The sequence below is a fragment of the Podarcis gaigeae genome (assembly GCF_964106915.1).
Source record: "Podarcis gaigeae genome assembly, chromosome: 6".
Taxonomy (NCBI): domain Eukaryota; kingdom Metazoa; phylum Chordata; class Lepidosauria; order Squamata; family Lacertidae; genus Podarcis; species Podarcis gaigeae.
The window spans coordinates 75,166,738-75,194,735 of NC_139682.1; the positions used below are offsets into that span (position 1 = coordinate 75,166,738).

Consider the following 27,998-nt stretch of genomic DNA (forward strand, 5'->3'; position numbering starts at 1 on the left):
GGGGGCGGGGCCTGGAACGCAGCGCTCCGCGAATTCAAAACGGCGAGGGCGCGAGGGTGGGGGGAATGCGAGGGACGTTAGGTTCCTCGTTTCCACGGTAACCGCAGAGGCCGCTTCTCTCCCGTCTGGAGCTCCGGGCGTGAGGAGAACAGTTTCTCTTCCCGCCTTCAGTCTTCGTTTCGAAAGGGGGGGAAAGTGTAAATAATAGCACAGAGCATGCTAAGAGTGCCTTTCCTTCTCCATGGAGTAACTATAAACCTCACAGCTTAGCCAATGGCGCCTAGCTTCCCATGTCAAAGAGGGTTCAAGGCGAGTAAGCTCGATCATTGTCCCTTTTTACGTGAGGAAATTAAGGCATGGTGGTGACCAATGGGGCAAAAGGTGCTTTATCGTGTCATTTAATCCATAGAGTCCTCTTCATTTGCTAGTCGATGCTGACTGTGGATAACCACGCCGTCCCCTATTTATACTGGATCACAAGCACACACGTCTTGGATTTATTGGATCCACACATGCGAACCCCCACCCCTTTCTTCAGATTTCCCCAGACGTGGCTGAAATCTAAACAGCAGCTCGTCCCTGGTGGAACAAATTGCGCCTTAGCTCTGCTGAATCCTAAGAAATGCAAAACCGAAAAGAGTGGCTATTTTATTTGTTCCAGTGTGACACCTGTTGGTGCTGAAGCGGCCAGGACCTTCGACCCCAGCGTTCCCCGTGATGGCGAAGGACAGAACAGAGAGTAGGTGAGGTCACCCTTCTCCCTCTAAAACCTCCTTTCTTCCTTTTGCTCTTTCTGTTGCCACCCCCTTTATTTCTTTCTTTCTTTCTCCCTCCCTGCCCAGTGGAAGGCAGGAAGAACAGATCCTCCTTGCAACAACAGGTCGTTTGCAGGTGCCCGCAGGTTGCCCACCTGTGAAGTTTTTCCACCAGTAATAGAAAGGCTGTGAAATTCTAAAGCAGGCTTCTTCAACCTCGGCCCTCTAGATGTTTTTTGAGACTACAATTCCCATCATCCCTGACCACTGGTCCTGCTAGCTAGGGATCATGGGAGTTGTAGGCCAAAAACATCTGGAGAGAGGAGGTTGAGGAAGCCTTTCGTAAAGTATGCAGAACCTTGCACCAAAGTAATTAACTTTTTTTATAAAAAAAAGAAAGCAAAATTGAACAGACAAAAATACATATTTATGTCAAATATTCCACTAGCAGCTCAACACCGGTGCTGTAGACATATCAATTAAAACTATGATCCGTTCTGGAAGAACCACCATTCTGGCAGGTAAAGAAAAAAACACCACCTCAGGCCTTTAATCTGAACTTAGCTTTACAAGTGGCACTGAATGAATTGGGGAACAGATAGGGTACCCAACACATTATTTTTCCAACTGTTAAAAAATGTAGCTATCTGACAACCCTGAAAAATTCAGCTACTTAATTCAGAGTATCACTAGCATTTTATTTCTGTGTGTGTGTCCTTTATTCATTGTAAAATAGTGCTCTGTTAGTTTGCAGCAGCAACAAGTTTAATACTATGGCAGGTAATAAAACTGCCATTAGCTTGTGTAGACTGCAGTGAATTTCATTAAGCGCACAGAAATTAGTCTGTATATGTATAATCAATAATATTGTTTACAAAAGCACTTACAATGTTGCTTTCTACAGTAAAGCAATATTTAATTGTATCACATCTCTTATTGCTTTGGCACGTTAAGTTCTCAGATTCACAAAACAATTAAGCTTTATAGTCCAGTAGCTTTAAACATCTGTAGAAATCGTTTATCCATTTCTCCTAATGTTTCTAACAATTGGAGACTATGAAAAAGAACTATCAGTTTATTCAGTGCTGCTAATACAGATCTAAATTCTAGAATAGCAAATGAGAACAGAAAAAGAATGAACTAAGTGGCTCATAGAAAAACAAACGCCAGTAGTTACACAGTCATATTTATTGTATTGCTTTATTATGTCCACATGGAACTATAGTGCTGCTATTAAGACTGTTCAAATGAGTAGACAAAATGACAAGATTGCCTACCACTACTAAATTTGCAAGTAGAAGCAGCTGCAGAGGGAACAATGGCTCTGCCTACTGAATTACATCCTCAGTTCATGCAAGGTATGTTAATGATACTCAACAGGCTTGACTAGCATCCCACATGAACAATGTATGTGGCTCAAGCATTCCCAGGAACTGATTGCAAGAGGCACAGGGGTTGTGTGGAAGTCACACAACAATTCATCAACAAACAAGTAAATGTGGAAGAAGGTTCTGCAAACATTTGAAATCCACAGATGTAGAATAATGGAGTGGCATAACAACCAGAAATGATATAAAAATTATGAACACTGCACACTGAGGGAACCACTTAGGTCAGGCCTGCACAAGATGTCCTGCCTTCTGAAGTCAGCAGATACAACTTTCTTAGTTGTAAAATTAGTTCCTAAAGGACACTTGGATGACTCTGCTTTGTTTTTTGCAAGCACTTTTAATGAATGAAGTTTTAACCTGGATTTCTGATTATAACTTCAATGCCCTTACTGAAGTTCTCTGCTTTCAGTGTTGCTGCTTTGTTGTAATTATTTTAGTTCCGTGTATGGATTTTAATTTGTTGTTGCTGTTATATTCTTTATTGTTAGATGCAATGGAAACCATCCTGAAAAGCAGGATAAAAATGCTTCACATACAATAATATATATATATATATTTATAGGCCCATCTTAATAGATGGGAGGAAACAACTGTTGAGTATTCAGTGTATTCTGACTTTGAACTCAAAATGGCACACACACAAAATCAAATTGGCAGACTTATTAAGACAAAAAAGTACCATACATGTGCAATTCTGAGGTTGTGCACACTATGGGCATAACATCACATTAAAAAACAAGCAAACCCCAAAACAACTTGTTTGATATTAAAGATCTTCTTTCCAGAGCCTTTGGACACACATCCCAGACCTCTCATTTTTCACAAAATCAGCACGAAGAAAGGATATCTGATGACACACTTAATCACTGCTATAAGGAAAAAGGTCTCACACAGTATAGTGAGGTTTCACAGGAGAGGAATGGAACGGAAATCATTTTTACTTTTCAGAAATCTTCTCATTATCACTATACAGCAAACCCAACCACTTTAGTGCTATAGCACAGCAGAAAAACATTTCAGGAGAAATATACAGAAAATGACCTTTCACCCTTTCCTCACCCCTCACCCCACCCCCATGTTCCAAGCAGCACTACAAGATTCCTGTTCCAGATTTGTTGGAGGGGCATTGATACACAGCAACTCTTGTTGTGGGTCCACAATTATCATGTTTATGTAACCAAATGTATTATATTTGGTTGTAAGAGCATATCACAATATAGAAGATAACTTTTCACACCTCACTATAAAAAATCTACTTAGCTGGCCGCTATTACTTTTTTATAGTATCTTAATTCTGCCACACGAGGCAGCCATCTCATTCTACCTCACAGTGTGTTAGGCTTGTATATACAATAATTTTAAAAATTGTCCGCAGAAGAAAATTCTGGCTACTCCTTTCCCACAGGAAATAAGCCTTTTTATAAAGTAGCCATATTCAGAAGCTGGCAATGAGTGCCAAGTCATTCCTGTTAGTCATAACAGGAGTAGGCTGTTTTACTTAACATAGTACACACAATTTGAATGAAGAAATTCCAAGAAATACTGCATTCTCTTCCTTTATTCTTATTTACCAGTGCCTTGAATACACATGCAACTTATTGCTTAGACATTATTGCATATACCTCAAACATGAGCAGCCTACACAAATTTACACAAACAGCAAGGCTTTCAAATACCACTGAAGAGCAAACTCATTTCTACGCCTATCACAAGCAACATTTAAAAATATTCAAGCAAATGTTAAAGTTCACAAATTGTTTGATCACCCTATAAAGTCAATAGTGCTATCTCACTCTTTTGTGCCATTATCATTATGGGGCTATCAAATCAAGAATATTGCAGGCTTTCAATGTAGTGCAATAGGATTCATAGCCCATCATCTTTATTCCATCCCTGTAAGGGACTTTTCAGTGCTGCCTTTATCAAACATTGTGCTATGATTTAATAAGGCCCCATATCATAGATTCTATTGCACCCCTTTTCCAGCATGGATTTACAACTCAGCAATGCATCTCATTATACTTATTTCAGTAGTGTGATTGGAAAAAAAATCTGTGAAAACTAATACAGAAATTTGGTTCTTGTATTTTTAAAAAGCATTTAAATGAACTTAAAAATAATGTGACCTATTTATTTGAACCAGATTTCTGAACACTTTCCTTCAGAATTTGGGCACCAGTAGCAACTGCTTTTTAAAAAATATATTCTGCAGTACACACTACATTAACTATACATCTGCTTCAGTTTGTAGTAAATTTTTACAGATTGTATCAGATTGTGTCCCTCTGCTGCAAGAAGGCTCTTTGATCCAGAGGATGTTTCCAGGATCAGAAAAAGGGTGGGACAATTTTCCCCATTTCTTCTTGGAGTTCCCTGCTGCAGTCCCTAAAGCTGAGCTGCAGGAGAATGTCGTAATTTGCAAAAATCACCTCTCCTCCACCACTTTTTGTTCTCAAAGAAACTTTGCTGGATCAGACTGTTCCAAGACACAATTTGATACAACTCTTAAGATTTCATAACTGACAGACACAATCCCACAAACATGTTCCTGTCAGGAAGAGGGTCAAACTAGGTGAGATGCTGGAGTTCTATGGCTAGAACTTCAAAAATCTGTTTCTTAAAAAAAATCAGCTGTGGCCGGGCGGGGGGTGGGGCTGATCCAAAATAGACAGTGGTGGTGGTGTTATAACCTGCCCTCATGGTATTTCCCTGCTGGAAATCACTGGCTCTGAACAGATTTGCTGCAACTTAAAAATAAATAACTTTCAGAAACATCACCCCATGTGTTTTTTCCCATATGCTGGGGCAAACAGTTGTGGGGCGTGTGTGAGATCATATTCAGCAGAAATTTGGACAGGCAAAACAGGTTAACTCCCCTGCCTTGCTCAATCCTGATCAGTGTTTCTGCTTCTGCCTTTAAAAAAAAAAGAAAATGTCAGGAATTAAAGTCATGGAGCTTTCATATTATGCCTAATTTGACCCACAGTTTGATTACTCAGAGATATGTTTAATAAAATGGGGGACCACAATATTAGGCAGTCAAAAGCATAGGTATACATTACATATATTCCCAGTTTCTGTATTTTGGAATTCACCAGCATAAGGGTCTACTTCATAATGCCAGTGTTACCCCAGGCATGATTTGTAGGCTATTACTGGATTAGTAGTATGAATATAAAATGATCTCTGTTTTCCCATCAGGCTCATTTGCCTTGCAGGGTTAAAGAAGATGGTGCTGCTAGCATACGTGATTTTAATTATAGTACAAAATTACAAAACTCACCTTCAACCAGGTATGAGAGAATATATTTATTATTCCATCTTGGGGTTTAAAATTGTTCAAGCAGGACATCAAAAGGGCATATTTTAAGTAAATATTTCAAAGGATTTTCAAAGCAGTTAGCAGCACAACCCTATCTATACATGCCTGCTCAAAGGCAAATCCCATTGATTTCAATGAAACTTATGCCAAAGTAAGTGAGTATAGGATTGCAGCCCAATTCACCAAGATCCAAACAATTTACTTTAGGATTTGCACACATGTATGAAGTTTCATTTTTCTTTTTTCAAAATGGCAAGCAAAATGTTCACAAATAACTTTTTAAAAACTCATCTGAGTTTTAAAAGCAGCAATGTGGCATGGGGTCCCCAGTCCCAGAAACAAATGCAAAGCCCCTACCCCACACATGTTCTTTGGATGTTTAATTAACTGGCCTTGATTAAAAGTTTCTGCTGTGTAGCAAAAAAATCTTCCCCTGCTTCTGTAACATTACCTTTCATTATTTCTGCATACTGAACTACTATTTTCATTACACGGTGCATTAACTCTCACAGTATCATTTCTCCAAATATTTTGGGGGACAGTATCAGAATGCATTAATAGTAAAGCTCAAAGGAATTTGTATTAGATAATAAAAGGCTTGAATCCAAAGCTTATTTAATAGGCGAACCCTCACATAAGAAGGTGCTGTGATCTTGGCTTCCTGCTAGTAATTCTTCTCTCAGAGCAGCTATAGGGTGTATAGGTCCCCTTTTCTACTCATATGTCACCCAAGATAAATGGAGATGATAACCTTAAAAAAAGAAATTGGGTTTAACTTCTAACCCATATTTTAAACAAGGAAATGATGACTTTAAAAACCAACAACCTTTAAGTTACAATACATTAGGCCACATCAATGTTTGAGTAAGTTACTTGCTAGACTTTAAAATGTGATTTATAAATGCTAGCATATTTTAAAAGAGGCAATAGGGTATTTTTCACCTTTACCCACAGCAGGGAAAGTCAGCTTTCTAAGCTTGAAAAGCCGTACCCCCACTCTCACCATCCATCAAGCAACACATACGGAGTTGCTGGAATATTCCTGGCTGTTATCTCAGAGGATAAAGGAATGTCCTAAGTACCCAGATGCAAGCCAGCAGGCTTAGAATAGATGGAAAAGTAATAAAGGAGGCACTTGCTTCCACTGAACCTGGCTTCGCCATCCTCTTTTGTCCTCATGCCATCTTTCTCTCTTGCAGACATCAAATATATGTGCAGTCAGGAAAACCAACTTTCTCCATAAGAATTATCATAATGTTGGAGAAAAATAAATAATGTTGAAGGACAAATACAACTCAAAAATCATTATTTGGCCCTGATATACGGTATTACTCCCCCCTCCCCCCCACTCCTTTTCTGAGAGTGTAAAAGTTTCCCAGCCGTACATGACAGTGTTGTAAAACACAATGAGTTGAATCCAGGTTAAGTGAGTTAAACTTCAGTCTCAATTCAGTAGCAACTGATTTCTTCTGGATCCAACCCATTTGATCCAAGATACATATTTTAACATTAGGAAAGGAAGATGGCATTATAGAGTGATCTATATATAATAATGGATAATGACAGAAGCTGCTCAATGCCTCAGTTTTCCAACTCCTTCATACTAAGCATATACTGTATAAGGAAACTTAAATCCAAACAAAGAAATAAGACTATACAATGATTGCATATCTGGATCAAAAAGCAGCTTAAAAGATTTATGTATAACTGTAATAAATAAGTAGTGAAATTAAGAGGACTCTCCAATTATGCATCTTGTACTTTCTGATAAGATACCACAATACCACATCTGCCCAGAAAAATCAAGTTATTTTAAATTCCAAAATATGTAAAGCACAACACAGCCAAAATATATTAAAGTGCAATTCTATGTATGTCTACTTAGAAGCAAGGGCCACTTAGTTCAGTGGAACCTACTGTATATGTAAATACAGGATTGCAACTTTAATGGAAAAGAAACTATGCATAAGCACAATTGTGATTCACTATTACAGAGTAATTGCAAACAATACTGATAAAATATTTCCAGCCCAAAGCAAGTGTTCTTTGAAGTGATTTGCAACATATATAAATAGTGGTCTTCTGCAAGCACAACCTGCTACATGACACTGTTTGGGCAACTACTGAAATTCCTTCCCTTACCCCCAGAAAAATCTGAAGAAGTGTGCATGCACACGAAAGCTCATACCAATAACAAACTTAGTTGGTCTCTAAGGTGCTACTGGAAGGATTTTTTATTTATTTTGTTTTGACTACAGCAGACCAACAAGGCTACCTATCTGTATCTGTAACTCAAAAAAATCAACAGCAAATTAGGGCTAGCCTACTCATTGGGCAAGAATAGATATATTTAAAAATCCTGAGTCTGGTTAAGGGACAGTGGTCAGCCAGCTGCCAAGTTCAAGGACATGGATCTTTGCAGTTCAGTAGGATCTTGCTGTTTCCCTATGAGCAACTGTGCTTCAATTTGTAACTGGGTTATTTTCTCAATTCCAGAGAAATGTGGGATAAGGACATGAACACGAGCACCGTCACTATTTCCAGGTGATTGCAGCACTGTGGAGATACCACTCTGCTATGGCTGCTGGGTGGGGGATGGAAAGCATACCAACCTGGCTTAAGAAGTTGCTAGGTCCAGCTTAATAGCTACATTTAAAATGAGTAAGTAGAGTACGTGTAGTTCCTTGAAAAGCTTAGTGGGTAACACTTCATTGAACCAGCAATCTGAGGATAAGTTTGTCTACAAGCAAGAAGAGCTTTCAAAGCTACTTCCATTATTCTGCATAAGTGGATGATTTCTTCTAACACATAATATTGGATTGCTATTTCAAAAGTTTTTAATTTAGAAAGTTAAAATGTGTTCAATTTTGTTTCAGGGATAACCCAAAGTAGCTAAGTAATGGTTAACAAAAGTGTTAAAAGAAGGCAGTTTACAATCAAAAGAGGCAAATCAAATTAGAAGGATTAAACAGCACCCAATATTGTTACTGCTTGCACTTAACAGCTGTCTTTTCATAAAATATGAGTCTAAACTATAAAAATATGTTTGTTAGCAACTTTCTGTTTCTACCAGGAAAAATTGAATATATTTATGATTTGAATTTCTAGGCTTCTTATCCAGACACTCAGAAAAGCCTCCAGGAAAGAGAATGACACATGCATGAATATCACTTGATCTCTCATAATTTGGAGCCTAAGCTGAATATGTAAAGTGCCACCATGGACAAACATTACATTTGAGGTGACAGGAAATTTCTATCCCTCTTATTCACGGTGTCTACAATGATCTTTCACAAATGCAAGTCAACACTTAAGTTACAGTTATCAAGGGATGAACATGAGTATCTGAACAGGGCCTCTGTGTTTATATTAAATATACAAAATATTATAACACTAATATGAAGAACAGATCCAAACTGTCTTGATTGTCATGACACTTAAAATGCAATTTAAAAGACCTTTGAGAGCAGTCATTATAATCTTATGAATCCAACAACATTTAGCAAGCTATAAGGAGTTAGAAGCACTCTAAGAAAAGGGGGATTTGCATGTTGTAATAACTCACTTTTAAAAACCTATACTAACTAGTAACCACAGGCTATTATTTGTTATGTAAGACAAATAACCTTTTGCACCAGGCTTTGTTCACAAATAAATACTGGAAGAACTAACACTTTAGGGACCATGAAAGGGACAAACAAAGGGACAGGAAAACAGCTTGTTCTCTACAATACTCCTGCATATTTGCATCACAAACATGAAAATGAACACAACCTTATTAGCAAATTATGACACATGGTATTCATAACAATCAGACAAAGACCTGTCAACTGAATAGTTGATCAACACAAGAATATAATACACCATAAAAGTGGAGGCCACTATAGCAGAGAACATTTGTAAAATTAATGCAAACAAGTAGATTACCATTATCTGTTCTTGTGTTTCCTTTTTACATAGTATTCATCAGCAACATGCTCTTGCAAATATGTTGAGAGCTAAGCCACTTGAAGAAAGAAGTTTCTATCATTAGAGAGAAACTATCAACCTCTCAGTTTTGTAGAGCTGCTCCGAAGTTGAAAATAATAAAATGCATTTACTGTATATATATTTTTAAATAGTAAACTTAGTAAAGCAATGTTTTTTTAACTTGCTTTAAAGAAAAAAGATAGCGATAAGAATGTCAGTGAAAATGAATGCATTAGCTACAATTTAAACTTTTCTTAACAAGCACAGTAGTTCTTGTGACAGATTCACATGTTCTAGACTCATTAGTTTTTTTCCTGCTTCAGTGCTGTAGTTCACACCCCTTTTGTTATATGACACTACACTAAAAACATAGATAGGTTCCAATAGCCATGATAGATAAGGAACACTGGTGCAAGAATTTGCTTATGTCCATACTGTTTACCATGCAAGCATGTTCTAGAATTCTCATATATTTTTAAAAAACAAAAACCTGGGGGGGACGGGACCTGCAGTTTTCCTTTATGTACAGAAAGAATCAATATAAGTAATTGATTTAAAAGAAAAAGAACCCCTAAACTCTATGGTATGTGTTTATGTAAAACTGTTGTATAAATTAGAAAAGATCATGTGCATGCATACAAGGCAGCAGAAAACGTAGTAAAAGATTATAGATTCAAAGCAAAATTCTCGCAAAAATGTAAAAAAGTTGTCAAAAGATGAAACCTCAGTTATGAACACCATACATTAAGAAAGCAGAGAAACATGCCAGGAAAGTTGCCATATTAGCAGAATGTAAACCAAAGATCCTGACATTCACAGGCATTAAAAACACATTAGTCTAAGAAACCTGAGTGAGAATTCATAGGAACGTACTGCTAGAAAAGTTTGTTCCTTTACAGGTTCATTTGTCTATTAAGTGCTTAGAACACACTACCAAGGTTGTATATGCAGCATGTTACTGTTTCCCATTTCATGTACTACAAGTCTTCAAATGAAGTGGCCCTGGGTGCCCAGGCAGTGTGCCAAGAGGAAGGCTACATTGAACAGAGGTAATACCTTTTTTCCCTTAACAGGAGTTTTTTATGGCAAAAGTGTGCATTGTTCTTTCGAAGAAACCAAAGTTCCCATTATAGATGGTTGTTGCATTAAAAATCTTCTAGTTATATTTGCCATTCTTATTAGCTTTGGCTTCTCCATGTCCAATAAGACAAATAACTTTGTAACATCCCTTTGTGATTTTGACCATCCACTTTAAGTTCATGATGTCCAAGATAATGCTGGAGATAAACCAGGCGCTTTGAGCTGCAAGTCCTAGTCTGTCGAAAGCTTCTGTTCCTACCTCAGCAGCAACCTTGGCATAATAAATTGGGATGACTATGATCCTCCCCAGGAAAAATGTTATTGTCATTAGTAGTCCATTGATGATGTTAGATTTTGATGCCTTGGAATACCCCAGTACTTCATAGAACCATCTGCAAGAGAAAAAATATTAACAGAAATTAAATCAAATTTTGTGAGTGCAACCTCTGAATACAGACTCAGATTTGGATATAAAGATTCCATCAGCTCTACAAGCATTCTGAATTTCTGACTTTTATCATAGTTTCATTTCTCATCACTTTCATGCAGCTAGAAAGCTGCAAAGATATCTGTAAAGATATTCAGAATTGCTAATGTTATGAATGAATACACACACACACCAAATTGTAACCAGATACAATGTTAGTATACTTTGATATTTTTCCCCACAGTGCTGCATTTTGTGAAATACTGTGTTCCAGATCTAAGTGGTTCCTTCATTATTGCAACACAATGTCCTTTATCTTCCTGGCAGATCCAAATAAATGGAATCTTGGTACTGAAATGAAATCCATGAAAGCTCTAGAAGCAGAGTACAAAGAGTTCAGTACTACTCCATTTTGGCCTGCAAGAAAGGGCATGTGCTGGAAAAGTGAAAGTCACATGTTGCCAAATCCTAGACAATATCAAAGCTTTGCCTCTCCTTCTCCACATGTGAGCAGACAAAACATATTTAGGGCAGATGCTTATGTTACAGCAGTTAGCATTGTTACTATACTCCACTGGCTGATTTCCACATCACTCTGTTAAAGTAGGATTATATTTCTCTGCCAATAAAAAAGGTAAAGGTACCCCTGCCCGTACGGGCCAGTCGTGTCCGACTCTGGGGTTGTGCGCCCATCTCACTTAAGAGGCCGGGTGCCAGCGCTGTCCGGAGACACTTCCGGGTCACGTGGCCAGCGTGACAAAGCTGCATCTGGCGAGCCAGAGCCACACACGGAAACGCTGTTTACCTTCCCGCTGGTAAGCCGTCCCTATTTATCTACTTGCACCCGGAGGTGCTTTCGAACTGCTAGGTTGGCAGGCGCTGGGACCGAGCAGTGGGAGCGCACCCCGCCACAGGGATTCGAACCGCCGACCTTTCGATCGGCAAGTCCTAGGCGCTGAGGCTTTAACCCACAGCGCCACCTGCGTCCCTCTCTGCCAATACCTCTCCCCAATCTAGTTTTCTTACAATGGTATACTTTTCCCTACATTATTCCATGCTCCCAAATAGTTTTTGCATTTTTCCTTAACGAGAGCTACATGACACGGGAGTACGAGAGATGCTACTCCACAGTGTACACAGAATCATAGAATTGTAGAGTTGGAAGGGACCACGAGGGTCATCTAGTCCAACCCCCTGCAATGCAGGAATCTTTGGCTCAACATGGGGCTTGAACCCACAACCCTGAAATTAAGAGTCTCATGCTCTACTTACTGAGCTATCCCACAGGGTTACATATTGGCCCAAACATGAAGCAGGATGGTACCAGGGTTACTGGCAGGCTCTTGATCATTGCCACAAGTTTATTTAAACAAAGCCTGACTTTCAGATGGTCAGGGTTCGCAAAGTGCAATTGGGAAAGACCTATGATTCTATTTTTTATGCACATGAGCATGTCATTTGTTCAAACTTTCACACCAACCACAAAGGCTCCTGTAAAATGATCCAAAAGCTAGAACTACCAAATAGGAAGGAAGGAAGCTTGGATTTGGTTTGGCTGAGAAATATTCTCCAACACATTAATCAAATATGTTGCTTCCAATTTCAGAACAGTATCTGGTTAATACTGTACACACTATCTTGACGTGTCAGGCTTGTTAAATTTTTTGTTGACAATTTTAGAAGGATACTTGGGTTGTTTGCAAAGGTCACTGAGTTCAAAAGTTAAAAATATGACAGAGTAGCATTACTTGACTACTTCATTTTTGTTAATGATACAAACATGTATATCTGAGCTAGTGTCAACAATTTACATTATTTACCATCTGGTTCTTCTCAAATTTAATAAATCTATATATGAATGCCGATGGGATAGCAAATGCTTCACTCTCTCTCGCCACCTTCTGCAAACATTTATCAAATAAAGTAGCAAGTTAGTTTTATTTTTAGAACACTGCTTCAAAAGAGGAATATGTTCTTTTTCACTGATAAGGCTTCACAATCTCCAAAGTCTCAGTATGAATCTCTCAGGCAGATAGGCATTTTGTATTCAGTACATTAGCAAGATCACAGCTGAACTTTCCTTTCAAGATCTTTTCGTACAAAAGGCTGTGCATTCGTTGACTGTTCTTGTACTTAAGTGGAAGTCCTGGAGGTTCTTTTATATTGATAAATATAGCAATTCCTCATTTCAAAGAAGCAACTGCCAACAGGGTGCAGTATTTATCCGGTTAGCTGTTGCATTAAATTTTAAGTTTAGCCTATAATAAGGCCCCCTTCTGACATTAAGTTCTCTGCATGGGAGCTTTCGCTTCTTCAAGCACTGTATTAGTTACAAAACGCCACCATCAGCACCACATGAGAAATGTCAGCTCCACAGCTTCTTTCCACACCAGTGTTGCCCCCACATCTGGGAGCAGCATGGGAAGTAGCCATGGTGATAGTTCATCAAGTACAGTTTGAGGATTCAGACATTACATTGTGGGATGGGAGTAACTGTCACATGATTCCTCCTTACAGTGCAATGGTAATGACAGAAGGGGCCCTCAATTGTCTGCAGAGAGCCTCAGCAACCTTCTAATAGAAACAATTAAATTATTTGAGCCCATTATCTCTTAAGGACATGGCAGAGAAAGCCAGAAAAAATGTGTTGGAACAGTTCTAACATAGCAGAAAGGGGAAGCCTATTTGCCCTTCATTCCAGAGGATGTAAAGACACTGCACAGTTTGCTGTCTAAGCCACAGACTGTGGGAAGACAATGGCATCAGGGAATACTACAAGAACCAGATTTTAAAAGACTTAGAAAGAAACACAAGGGCTGCTGTACTGTACCTAAAAATACCCAGAGAAGCAAATGAGGGTGACGGTATGACTAATACAATATAATGAATTGGCACCCACAAATTCTAAGCAATAAGGTTGAACCTTGATTTTTTTTTTATGTATAAAGCTGCCTGTTTAAGTACAGGAACAGTATTAAACAGAACACTAGTTAGTTAATTAATGCTGTGATAGCAAAGTATGGTAGTGTGGAATACACTCTTTACATCGACACAGTAAGCCAAACTACGGCTGACCAGGAATGTGTAAATGCAGCCATGTTAATGCTCAGGCTGCTCATGTTTTGTGATAGATTTTGACTGAAACCTTTGATGTATGCCAAAATTTATTAAAGTGACGGCTTAACAAAAAGCACCACCAGGAGAGAAAAAATTAGGCTATACCTTGCAAAAGATTAGGATGCACATACACAATACCTGACAATGAATACAAGTGCCAAAATTGTATCAGTTTACTGAGTAGATTTCAAGTATCCTTGTATAAGGGAATTCCAATCTTGCATGTAAAGATTCCTCAGCTTATGTGACTAAAAGTAGTCTTGCTTAGAAATGAAAACTGGCTGAAAATTGGTAATTGCTAACATTATTTTGCGTAGCAGCTTTGAGAGGATTTATGCCAGTTACAAAAAGGGGGAAATTTAATGATACAAAGCAAAATTTTATTAAGAAAGGTAATACTTCACTATTTTAAAATGTTCCTCATTGCTCTGATAGGCTAACAAAAATAATTTATCTGTATGTAAAAGAGTGTCTCTCCCACTATCAACCATCTTCAGCCCTACAAACAGCTGCAGAGGCCCTGTTGGTGGTGCTGTGACAGGGCCTTATTGGAAGTAGTTCCCATTTATGAAATTCTGGTCCTTGTGGCTGGCTCTCTTTATTATCAACATTCAGGAAGAATTTAAAAACATACCTGTTCGCCCCAGCATTTGATGGCTGAAATGTACTGTACCTTGAAATTATTAACTGTGAGGATATGGGACTGTTTTAAAATGTTTTCACATGTTTTTAAAACGTTGTGGGTGTAGTTTTGCTGTTTTGTTGCTTTCCTCCCTGTGCAATTTTGGGAGGAAAGGTGGAATAAATATAAAATAAACTTAGGAATGCTAGAAGTATATAAAATGGCTACTACCGTTAACATTTGTGTTTGGAAACTAGTAAGACAAGATTGAATAAAAACAATAGCCTAAATAATAATATTAATTTCAATGGACATACTCTGAGTATAACTTACTTGGATGCCTCCCCAAAGTTTGTTTTCTTTTACAGTCTTTAACATGCTTGCCTTCACAACAACCCTTTGAAGTGGACTACTGCCATTTCTAATATACTTTGATATGGATTGGAATACTACCTATTGAATGAACCGTATCGGAGCAAAGACCTGAACACAGGTCTTGCTGTGTAGTCCTGAAATACATACTCTTGGCAACAGGCAAGTTAAGAACAGCTTATTAATGTAAGAAAATGTCACCTACCGCTGATTCACAAAAGGGGTAGATATTTCTGCAAGCAGACGAAAATTAGCAAAGTATGCCAGCAGTCCTCTTTCCTAGATAAAATAAGCATTATCACAATCAGAAATATATATAGAGAAAGTCTCAGAAAAGCAGTAGAAAAAAAATATTATACAAGATTAAATATACAAATTGAAATAAACTATATATATTTCTACAAAATGCCAAATTCAATGTACATAATTAAACAGAATACACTTTAGAAAAGTGCTTAAACTCCCTCAGTTTGGTTCCCACACCACCTATGTACACCAAGTACTTAATGCACCTTGCATTCTGTTGTTAAAATTGTATAATGTTCAAAACTGAATTATATCTTCTAGAAAGGTCAAACCCAGGTTGGTGACCTTTTAGGGTACTTGAAATGGTTCAAGAAGGATCAGATGAGATATGAAATTAAGATCTGCTGACAAAATTGTAGTTTTACCCATTAACCCACAAAACCACATACTCAACAGAAACAAGTTGCATTATCAGAGACCTCTGTAGCTTTGTTTGCAAGAGCTCTGGCTTCAGCTAATGGAGATGAGCCTTCCTTTGCATTGGCTCTGCTGCTAAGCTCTTATGTAATGCTTACAAACATTCTGGTTGCTCATAATTTTTTTAAACTGTCAGCACATCGTCCCAAATAAGACTGTGCTCTGTAGAAAAGAAGTTTTGAATCATGAGGGAAATTAGTTAGTTACAAACAAGAAAAAAAAAGGTACACAAATAACAGAGTAGAACTACCAAATCTGAACCTCATCAATGCCTCTTCTAAAGGCTCTCTGCACTGGCATTTGAACCAAAGAAGAGCCAATCCAAGTAACTGGGTTCTTGGTGCCACCTGAAAAATAGGAAGCTGCAACACAACTGCTGACAGGAGTGAGGTTCCATCAGCATATTACAACTCTGCTCAAATATTTACACTGGCTGCTGGAACAGTTAGACGCTATGTAATGTGCAAGTTTTAAATTTGTTAAAAATTATATTTCTGTGAAGACATTGCTATGATCCCCTAGACCCCAAATTTTCCTATAACTAAGTATGTGTGGCCCAAATATTTTAATATCCCTCACCTTTTTACTCCACCCCCATTGCCACCCCTTTCTTCTGTCATTAGGGCAGGGACCTCTCCTTTCATTCTTTAGAAAGCACCATGCACATGGATGGCGCCCTATAAATGACTAATAACGTTCAAATTATGAATCCCACATGGCTCCTTGCTCTGCTATTACAAAAACAATACAGCACTCACCAGTACAAAGTAGTAAGCATACAGAGCTACTAAATGGTGAATTACAAAATATATATCCCCAATCGCATTCCAGTAGAAAATAATAAGCAACAAATCTAAAAGAAAGAGAGAAAAATGAAAGGCTCAGTAATTTTCTTCAATCACTGTATTTCATCTTAAAGCATTTAATAGACAATCATTTGGGGGCAAGGAAGAAGAATTAAAATAGGTATCAAATCATGCAAATACTCAGCAAGTAACAATGCTTCTCCTAATCTATGCTACAAACAATCTGTAATAATTCCTGAAGTGAAAGCTGAGAGCAGAAATATAAATACAGTGTTGGGTGTCTCTGTCTGCAATACACACCAGCCAGTGCCAAGCTATAGCATGGTGACACAGCAATGCGGCACCTCATCCTAAGCAACGCTATATAAAACCCTTTCTCCATGAGTAGCCATTATACAATACTTAGCCTGTCAAATCTTTCCCATGACTCCCATGTTGTGCCATGTGTTGACTTGAATGCAGGTGTCCACTGTTTCAGGTAGATTTTGTGTATGTGTGGATAGGACCAGCCTTGGAAGGCATTTATGTTGTTCACCATTTTGTCTCAAAATGCACACATGCAAATTATCGGGTAGGCTGTTCAAGTTTAGCACTTCTGCACCAGAGAGTTGAATAATTTTGTTGCAGAAATTGAATACAATAGTAGTTTCCCTTAAGAAATCTTAGGAGGTCATAGCACTGAAACTGAGGACTTGCAATATAAAGTGTACAGGGGATTTCAATCTTATGCTGGGGAAAATGCTTCATGTGCTGCTGACATTTTTAGCGAACGTGCTAAGCTTTCCTCCTTTCACAGAATAAAACTGAAAGCACCCATGAACAGAGCCACTAGATAGACATTGGTATAAATCAATTAGAATGATAAAATAATAATAGTCTACTTGCCAGTTCCATTGGGGATATATTTAATGCAATCTATTAAAAAAAAACAAGTCCAAACATCCCACTGCAGTGGCACCTCCAGAGAGAGGGCACACCAAACTACTGACAATCAGAAAAGTGAAGGATTGGCAAAGGGCAGCTATAAAATAGATTGCAACCCTTTTTCGTGGTATAAGGGTTATAGTTTCCAGCATATCATCAGGAAATAGAGCCCCAAGCCTGGACTGTGGCACCTAATCATATGACAGTGCTGCTTCCCACTAATATGAACATCAGGTATAAATAATCAAGCCAATTTTAAAGTTGTTTCAAATTCCATATGGTTGCTTGGATGTTGCTATCCATTACCCCTGCACAGCATCCACAGTTAATAATAAATCCCACCCCACAATGCCGAAAGCACTTTTGAAAATTTTTTTTGGTTTTGCCATAAGTTTTAGGGCCCAAAAGAAAAGATGCATATTCACGTATGCATTTTTTGCAGCCCTTTAAGATGGACAGGGGGCAGGGGGGGAGAGGTTCAACTTTCACAGGAACAAAACTGAACCAACCAGAAGATGCTTGCCATCTGGTTTAGTTAGCTTCTCTTCCCCTTCGTTGCATTGCTACAGTTATCAAATTACTGGTGCCAGATCAGGGTTACTGCAGTGAGGCAGGGGGGAGGGGAGGGTAATTCCTCTTGCTTCAGAGGAATGACTGGCTGTATTCAGCCTTGGAGTATTAGAAGCTGGCAGAGGAACTATAAGCTTACAACATTACAATATTGTCGGTAAGCATATAATCGTATTTCCCACCAGCATGTTCTCCCCCCCCCCCCCCCGCCAACACAAAAGGCAAGGAAGGTGAATTCTGCTTTCTAGAAAACAGGGTTTCCTAAAGGCTAATACCTTGGTAAATATTTTTATTGTAAAAAGTTAAGTTGTGCATGGTGCAAGTTACAACAAACTTTACAAGTAACGTTGTATACTTTACCAGAAATGAGGTAGCCTGAAGTAATAGCAAGGTTTAGTTGCACTGTAGAAGGCTCACCCCTATAAACAATGACACAAAGGATGCAAACGTTATAACACGTGCATGACAACTACATATATGTATATTAGTTAACACATACGGAAATATTTGCCTCCTTGCCCCAGAAAAACACCCTGCCTGCCCTCATGCCCCCTCTTCTACCCTCCCACACAATTTGGGATGGTGTAGGAAATAAGAAATATCTTTCTGCCACCACCTTCACCCTTTAAGGGGGTTGGATGGGTTGTGACTCTGTGCACAGGAAATGGTAAATTGTCCTGTGTCTTCTGCTCCCTAACCTTTACTGATTAGGCTAGATGTATAGATGAAAATGGAGGTGGAGAAGCTTTTTCAGCCCAAGAGTCATTTATCTGCATGGGCAAACATTTGGATTTTTTGTTTCTTTGTTTTTCAAATTTTAAAACATTTTTTATTAATACAGTTTGATAGTACAAAACAATCCCCCGCTTGTCTCATAGAAGAGACACAGGGAGTCAAAAGCTATTTTATCCTGTCTTTGTAGTTGCATAAACAATAAAACACAAATCTGCAACAAATGCAGGGGCTACATGCCAGGAATAGGTGGGGCCAGAGGTAAAAATGGGTGGAGCAACAGATGCAGAAAGAGTCACATTCCAGCCTCACAAAAGTCTGAGGCTGGACATACACCCTCCTGCAAAATCTCTCCATCCTTCATCCTGGCAAGCAAAAGGCATTATCACACTTCAAGGACACATTCTAGCCAGGCAAAAGCAATTGAGAATGATGAGGAGTTTATGAGAGACACACTACAGATATATCTCACATGTACACAATGATCCCCAGTGATGCAACATATGAACCTGATAGACAAGACAGAGGATTAGGCTTCAAATTAATGCAAGACCTATATTTGAGCCTTAAATAAATCTAAGTTTTGTGAATCTTCATTGCAACCTTTTACCTGAAGAATGTAGCCAACATAAAAGGAAGAAAAGTGGCTGTGGCATGCTTGTCATTCCCCTGTAATTTTCACCTACATTTAGATTGCAATTTCCCAGACTTAATTATATTTGCCTCTAATTGTTCCAATTCTCAAATGGCAAGAAAGAGTTCCTAATTAAAAAAGAAAATCTTTCATAAACTGACTTTGGAGCTTAAGTCTGCCTTCTCTAGGGAGAAGACAAATTTTAAACCATGATCATACAATATCGTTTCAATTTCATCAGCATTTCAGTGTTTATCATCAGTCATAAAGTCAACTAAAATCAAACCATGGCGGACTAATAAAAAAATGGAAGGCAAACTCTTGCTGTACTAAACATCAGAAGGAGTGTGCAAAGGGAATTCCAATCGTAAATAGACCACATGCATCCAGGTTCTATACAGTGTATAAACGTTGCATCAATGTAAATTGTATAAAACTATTTAGGCCTAATAAGTAGAAGGAAGTTTGTTTCCACTTAAAACAATGTGCTCACTTTAAAAAAAGTGATCCTAGGTTTCGGTTGCAGTCCAACACCCACAGCAGGGATGTACAGAGCTGTGGGGCCATCACAGCATCTGCAGCCAGGATAGAAGGGAGCAAGCAGACTGCTGTGCACAACCGAGAGCAACAAATAGGCCTGGATTGGGAACCAAAATATACAGGGTGGTTCATTCCCTCATCACTTTCACAACACCTCATTTTCTACAGGCTGCTGCCAGCATGGATCTTACAGGCAGTCTTCCCCCAACACACACACACACATCGTGGAGAAGGGGGAAGTGAGCACAAAGTGACACTAGTGTTATTCCAGCAGTAACCAGCTTACCTGGGAAAGCTGGACAGAGGGATACCTCCATTCATTTCAACTCTCTCCCCCAAGCCCAGCATAAGGAGGGAGGGCTTAGATTGCTCTGCCCATCATGAATTACATTTCACCTTGTTTCTCATGATAGCGAGCCAACAGCAAGTTGTAGCTGAATTTTCTTGTGAAGATGTTTGCACAGATTTCTGGCAATTGTTGCTTGATTATTTTTTTAAAAAGGAAAGCATGAGAACAAACTGAAACTCAGCAGACATATGCAGATAAGGCATACAAACTGCAGTGCCAAGAACTGTCCCACTCCACAAATTAGCTGAAAATATGAATCCAGAAGGGAATTATTTCTGTACACACCACTGTACGCCTCAAAACCAGCAACAAAAACTTGAAGCTTCAAAATTAATGAGAAGCTCCAATTTGATCTTCAGCAATGGAAGTGGAATCCTACATTTTATTTGCTATTAAAAACTTAGTAGCGGTGGTGGAGAAAGAATCAGGCACTTTTTACTGCATTAGACAAATAGATGCTGCTGAAAGAATAACTAAATATAGCCTTTAAACCTTCTTATTCCCCCAAATGCTAGCTAAATCACAGGCAACTGAAGATAGAAACTATTTCAAAGCTCATCCAAAGAACTCCTATTCTAACAAAGGAAACTAGTTCTCTCCCTGAATAATCAGGCATTTAAGAAAGTTTATGTCAGTAGATTTATGTCAGTTTCTTACTCAATATATTTAAAATCTGGTAAGTCCTCCCCCCATCCCCTGTACAGAAATCTAACCTGTTATTATTGTAATGCTCCCCAGATGGAATTAAGAGCAGGTAAAGGGAACACAAAGCACACAATCCAATGAGTTGCTTCCAATAGCAACTAGCCACATTTCTCTTGTGCTGCTTTTCAGTCGAAATGCAAGATCAATACCAACATTAATTTTCTAGAAAGACCACCCTCGTTTTGCAATGCTTTGTGTCATCTTTACAAAACGTTTTAGGAAGCAAAGTGGCCTCAAACAAAGATTCTGAAAAAGGGATCTATAATTTCATGCAGACTTTATACCAGCAAACCATGCTGAACCTCAGCTACCTGCATCAGACCTTATTAAGAAAAAGTATGCACAGTATTGGCTGTCTAATTCTTAATGCTGCCACAGAGTTCTCATCCACACATTTTATTTGTGGTATCTCATGTTATTATTATTTACTTATTAAATTTATATCCCGTTCTTCCTCTCGAAGGAGCCCAGGGCAGCAAACACATCCACAAGCAAAACACACACAAAAACCATTGTAACATTCTCCTATCCAGTGGTTTAATGGGTGCCAGGAGCAGCATCCTTCAGCCATCAAATACCTGAGTAAACAATGGTCATAGCGGTAAACAGTATTTATTCAGACAGAAGGTGGTGATGATGGTATCAGTGAGGAAGCTTAAATGAATTCTATCACTGTAAAGGCAACTTCAATAAGCAACTCTGATAATCCAGAGCCTCAGAATTCTTCTCCACATTATAGCCAACACAAATAAGAAACAACACTTTAGAACTTTTGTACAATTGGTAGAGGTAAATGTCTTATGCTGGAAATAATTTGAGTAGCATAGTGAAGAGCAATGGAACAGTCGAGTGGGGCAAGGAAAAGGGGAGAGGAGATTTACAAGCAAGAATGTGCCTTACCAAACATGGTCAGCATTTACAGCTTCATCGTACAATAAAATATACAAACAAAATACTCCAACCAACAAGGCATGGAATGAAGATACCGTCCTGAAAAGAAAAAACACAACCCAATTAGGAATGAACTGGACTTAAAATTGGGGGAGCTGGGTGCAACAATTATATGCTTCTAGAAATTCTCAAAATATTTAAACCTCAGTCAGAAAAGCCTGCCATTAATACAGATTGCAAAATAGTATCCAAGGAAAATAGTTTTGAGTTGAGAGTCACCTACATTAGAATGTTTCAAAGTGCTTGTTCTGCATGTAGGAAACTGTATTATTATTATTATACGGCAATGCCATCCAAAAGCTGGGCACCCATTGCAGGCCATTATCTAGTTTACTTCATAGTGAGAGAGGGAGACCTTAGCTACCAGGCTCCCTACAAACAAAGAGTAGGATAACACCAAAAAAGGGGGTTCCCTGTTATTATATACAGTGGTACCTCAGGTTAAGAACTTAATTCGTTCTGGAGATCTGTTAGATAGATAGATAGATAGATAGATAGATTCTTTATTGTCATTACACAAGTGCAACATTGCACAAGTGCAACGAAATTGGATGCCATCCCTTAAAAACAACAAAAGCAACACAACAACAACAACCAAACAAACCACATTCCAGCCACACCCACACCCACACCCATCAAACTCCCAGGTCACACTATCGAGTTACTGCATTTAAGAAGGCCACAGCTCTTGGATAGAAACTATTTTTCAGTCTATTTGTCCTTGACTTGATGTTTCTGTATCTCCTGCCAGAAGGCAGTAGTACAAACAGACTGTGTCCCGGGTGAGATGCATCCTGCAGGATATTGTTTGCTTTCCTAAGACAGCGGGAACCGTACAGTTCTTCCAAAGATGGGAGGGGATGACCAATAATCCTTTGGGCTGTGGTTATGACCTTCTGGAGCACCTTCCTCTTCCTAGCTGTACAGCTGGAGAACCAGGCACAAATACAGTATGTGAGAATGCTCTCTATGGAGCCTCGGTAGAAGGACACCAGCAGTCTCTCACTCAGATTGTTCTTCTTTAAAAGTCTGAGGAAATAAATTCTCTGCTGGGCCTTCTTCACCAGAGCAGTAGTATTTGCGCTCCAAGTCATGCCCTGATCGATAGTCACTCCCAAAAACCTGAATTCCGCCACCCTCTCCACCCGTTCCCCGTTGATATACAAGGGCTGAATGTCCGCCTTTTTTTTCCTGTAATCCACCACCAATTCCTTGGTCTTAGTCGTATTAAGAGCCAGATTGTTCTCTCCACACCAAGCACAAAGCCGCTCCACCTCGTCCCGATAGGCGGACTCATCCCCTCCTGAAATGAGCCCCACCACCGTAGTGTCATCAGCAAACTTGATGATTTTGTTGCTGGAATAAATGGCTGTACAATCATACGTATAGAGAGTATAGAGCAGGGGACTCAACACACAACCCTGTGGTGAGCCGGTGTTAAGGCTAAGGGCTGTGGACATATGTGACCCTACTCTAACCCTCTGAGAACGTTCTGACAAAAAGTCCAAAACCCAGAGACAGGTGGAGTTGGAGAGTCCAATCGCCTCTAGCTTGGACACCAGTCTATGGGGGAGGATAGTGTTAAAAGCAGAGCTAAAATCCACAAACAGCAGCCTCACATAACTCCCCGGCTGCTCCAGATGGAACAGAGCAGCATGGAGAGTGGTAGTGATAGCGTCTTCCGTGGATCTATTTGCCCTGTATGCAAACTGGTAGTTGTCAAAAGTTGATGGAAGACAGGAAATAATGTGACGGCGCACCAGTTTCTCAAAACACTTCATGATGATTGGAGTCAGTGCAACTGGTCTGTAGTCGTTCAGACTACTGATTGTGGATTTTTTAGGCAGAGGAACAATAGTTGACGACTTCAGGCAGGGTGGGACAATAGACTGGTGTAAGGACTTGTTGAAGATCTTAGTAAAGACCCTCGCCAGCTGATCCGCACAGCCCTTCAACACCTTTCCCGTGATGCCATCAGGTCCAGCAGCCTTCCTCGGATTCACCATCCTCAATACCTGTCTCACCTCATGCTCCTCTACAGTGAATGAGGGGCCCCTATGGGCTGGTGGCTGTAATACCGGCGTCTCAGGTGGCTCCTTCTCGAAGCGAGCAAAGAAGAAGTTAAGCTCCTCCGCCAGCAAAGGGTCACCGTCGACAGCACCAAGGTTAGGTTTGTAGTTGGTAATATGCTGAATCCCCTGCCACATCTGTCTTGTGTTGTTACTCCTTAAATTATCCTCAATCCTCTGCCTATAGACCAGTTTTGCCCGTCGAATACCCCTCTTCAAGTTTGCTCTTGCCACACTGTAAAGCTGCACCTCGCCCGACCTAAAAGCCCTGTTCCTTTCCCGCAACAGGCACTGGACCTCTCTATTCATCCAGGGTTTCTGATTGGGGTAAAACCGGATGGATTTATTTACTGTGACAGTGTCTGTGCAGTGATTGATATAGCACAGAACTGCCGCCGTGTGCTCCTCCAGGTCTGAACGATCAAAAATGTCCCAATTGGTTCTCTCAAAACAGTCCTGCAGCTGATGGATGGCACCTTCAGGCCAAATTTTAACAGTCCTTGATATTGTGGGAGCCCGTTTCCTGAGTGGGATATATGCTGGTACCAGGAACAGAGACATATGGTCGGACTGGCCCAAATGTGGCAGCTGTAAAGCCCTATAGCCGTGATTTACATTCGAATAAACTTTGTCCAGTGTCTTGTCCCCTCTTGTGGGACATTTCACATGCTGATAGAGCGTTGGGAGCACTTTTTTAAGTTCAACATGATTAAAGTCTCCCGCAATGATGTGCACAGCTTCAGGATGCTTGTCTTGCTGGCTGCTGATAAGGCTCTGCAGGCATCCCAGCGCCAAGTTGGCATTGGCATCTGGTGGCACGTACACACCAGTTAGCATAACAGCTGTAAACTCCCTAGGGAGATAGGCTGGTCTACATTTAACAGCCACATATTCCAAATCCGGTGAACAGTAACTGCCAACGGTCTTAGAATTATTGGACCAGCATTTGTTCACATATACACACAGCCCCCCTCCTCTGGTTTTTCCGAAGTCCATGGCTCGGTCATGACGATGTACCACACAGCCTTCCAACTGAATAGCCGTGTCTGGTATGGACGGTTGAAGCCATGTCTCAATGACAAATAAAACGCAGCAATCTTTTACAAGACTGTTCTTTGCCGCCAGCAGCCTCAATTCATCCATCTTGTTGGCAAGAGATCTCACATTAGCAAGAAATATGCTAGGGAGTGGTGGTTTAGATGGACTCCTCTGCAATCTTACCAGGACGCCGGCCCGACAACCCCGCCTTTGCCTCCTGTCTCTACGCCGCCTTCGCCTCCTCCCTGGCGGCATAGTAATCCATGGAGAACCCGGTGGCCTGGCTACTCCCACAGGAGCGTTATCTAGGCGAAAGTAATCAGCTCTCACAGCTTGTTCACACTGTAACCCGACCTTCAGGAGTTCCTGCCTGCTATAAATCTTTCTTGCCCGGCCAAACATACTCAGAACAAGTAAAAATAAAAAACAAAGAACAAGTAAAACAAGTAAAAATAAAAAACAAAAGGAGAGCACTGAGCCGCAGCGTCTCTGCGCGCCGCCATCTTAACTGTCAACAGAACAGTTGAGAGAGGGAGACCTTAGCTACCAGGCTCCCTACAAACAAAGAGTAGGATAACACCAAAAAAGGGGGTTCCCTGTTATTATATACAGTGGTACCTCAGGTTAAGAACTTAATTCGTTCTGGAGATCTGTTCTTAATCTGAAACTGTTCTTAACCTGAAGCACCACTTTAGCTAATGGGGACTCCCGCTGCTGCTGTGCCGCCGCTGGACAATTTCTGTTCTCGTCCTGAAGCAAAGTTCTTAACCTGAGGTAATATTTCTGGGTTAGCGGAGTCTGTAACCTGAAGCGTCTGTAACCTGAAGCGCCTGTAACCCGAGGTGCCACTGTACTATTCATTTTCAAAAGGCCATTGCAGAAGCAGATTTAGGGCAGAGCTATAGTTCTACCATACTGGGCACCAAGTCTAGGGAGTACCACAGGGCGCCATAACTATGACCGTAGAGAATTGAGCAGAATGGAAGACCAGAGGTGGGAGGCACAAAATTTTGGCCTCACAGGGTGCTGCTGAAATTTGAAAGACTGAAGTCCATCTCTGGCCATTGTCATTTGTGTCCCAAGGTTCAAAGTGCTTCATACACCCTTCAGATAACTGTCCCAGCTTAACACATCAGGTATCAGAAACTTGAATTGATGTTGTTTAAGCTTCACTTAAGAATGACAGCTAGCACATTCAGGAACTCCAACACCATGACACATAACTCTAACACTAATACATAAACTATGTGTGCTTTTTCATTCAGGCCATTGGTGGCACCAACAGCAGCTCTGTGACCACATCCCCAGAACTAATGCGAAGGAGAAGCTTTGAAAATACAGAGGTCCAGCAAATCTTTGGAATGGAGCCATAGATTTCAGGGCATTGTACCGTCATCTATAAGAACCCTGGTCAGAGAGAGAAATTTACAGAAAGAAAGCGAAACTTTTGTGGGTTCACCACACATCTGTTCGCTAGTGTTTTCAGAGATAAAACACTGAACAAACATCTTCCATTCACTTTGGGGCTTCAGTTAAGAAACCCCCAGCACAAACTTTGCCTATTGTAATGCCACTCCTTTAACGGCAGTTGGTAAACAGTCTTCCAATATCCATTCATTTGGCACCATTCCAACAGAGAAAGATGCGCACCACTAAGTATATTCTCTTAGAAATATGGAGTAGTATTTTTCCTTACACCACAAGTAGATCTCACATTCAACTGCAATACTTTCAATGTGAAAGATGCATTTAGAGCACTATTTTATAAATTGCTAAGTAGTTCATTTTCCCCGTGTCAAAATTTAAAACGGAAATTCCTCAGAGCAGGGACCTGTCCTCTTGAACTCTGTAAAGTGCCGTGCGAACTGATAAAGCTTTATTTTTGTATGAGATTAATGGTTTCTCCCACAAGAGTACTGCAAAATATCACTTGGGCAACAAAATGCAATGCATATCTGCAGTGGGGGGCAGGAGGATCGCAGGCAAGATGTGCATATCACAAATCAGTTGGTGTGTATATTTTCATAATTAAGAACAAACGTATACTGCATCTCAGTGGTCAATTCATGGAAGGCAAGGAATCAGCAAACAGGATACCATCCAATATTTCCTTGTAAGTCTCCTACTAAATTCCATAAAAAGTACTTCTTGTGCTCTTATCAGTTTATTTAGGACAAGACAACACTGTTTCCACTTTGCCCATTTTTGCTCATTTAACAGTAAACACTCAGCAGATGAAGTTTTCTAGTACGGAACTGAAGTAACAGAGAAAGCTTACATTAGTTTATATGCAACTGACTGCTCTTAAAAGCACAGAAGCAGGGCCAGTAAATAAGATGGCACCCCTAAGTAACCACATATATTTTTCTACAACTCAGTAATATGCACACTATGTAAACAAAGTTAAAGACAGCATCAAAATGGCAACCAAGGTTCATTAATATTTTTAAATTCTAACTCAAGTCACTTTAATTTCAAATTTATTTATCAGTACTTATTTATTATTTCAATTTATATCTCACTTTTCAACATATAACATCTAAAGCAGCTTTTGTGTAAAGAAAACAAATATTTTTACGGTACCCAAACAAAGGAACTAAGATCAATTGATTTTTCGAGGTACCAGTATGTTCTTTTGGCAAGTGTGCTAGGAAGCACAACTGAATTGTTACAAGTTTTTGAAAATCTATTAATAGTTGTATCCCATTGTTTATAAACTTTACCTTGAATTCCATTCGATCTTCTTCTTTTGGTCAAGACTGCTAAAACCAGAAGTTACACGTGCAGAAATCCAAGAACTGAGCACGTGGAAGAGAAGTTGAGATATAGCAAAACTGCTAACAGCAACACCCAAATTGAGTTTACTGAAGGCAGACATCATTCTTCAGCCTGTTAAGGGAAG

The 27,998-nt window shown here is 39.7% G+C and overlaps 1 protein-coding gene and 1 long non-coding RNA gene across 9 annotated transcripts in view; one reads left to right on the forward strand and one right to left on the reverse strand.

Annotated features, from left to right (window-relative positions):
* Positions 1 to 119: 119 nt before the first annotated feature.
* On the forward strand, positions 120 to 27,830 carry LOC310846660. 3 transcript variants are annotated; one of them, XR_014565420.1, is made up of 7 exons: positions 120 to 381; positions 662 to 743; positions 1,204 to 1,276; positions 1,981 to 10,486; positions 11,272 to 11,450; positions 15,052 to 15,217; positions 26,362 to 27,830. It is a non-coding gene; the product is annotated as an uncharacterized lncRNA (long non-coding RNA). The 3 variants fall into 3 exon arrangements; XR_014565421.1 differs by having other exon boundaries at positions 1,207 to 1,276; XR_014565422.1 differs by lacking the exon at positions 1,204 to 1,276.
* LOC310846637 (TLC domain-containing protein 4-B-like) overlaps positions 7,141 to 27,998 on the reverse strand; it is a 35,870-nt gene continuing 15,012 nt past the window's right edge. For all 6 annotated transcript variants that reach the window (XM_083743581.1, XM_083743577.1, XM_083743579.1 and 3 more), the window contains 6 exons: positions 27,820 to 27,985; positions 21,939 to 22,028; positions 18,439 to 18,497; positions 16,537 to 16,631; positions 15,261 to 15,334; positions 7,141 to 10,909 (listed from right to left, as the gene is read on the reverse strand). In XM_083743581.1, coding sequence (XP_083599707.1) covers positions 10,594 to 10,909; positions 15,261 to 15,334; positions 16,537 to 16,631; positions 18,439 to 18,497; positions 21,939 to 22,028; positions 27,820 to 27,977 — 792 coding nt within the window. In that variant the 5' untranslated portion in view covers positions 27,978 to 27,985 and the 3' untranslated portion in view covers positions 7,141 to 10,593. The remainder of the gene's footprint in view (positions 10,910 to 15,260; positions 15,335 to 16,536; positions 16,632 to 18,438; positions 18,498 to 21,938; positions 22,029 to 27,819; positions 27,986 to 27,998) is intronic.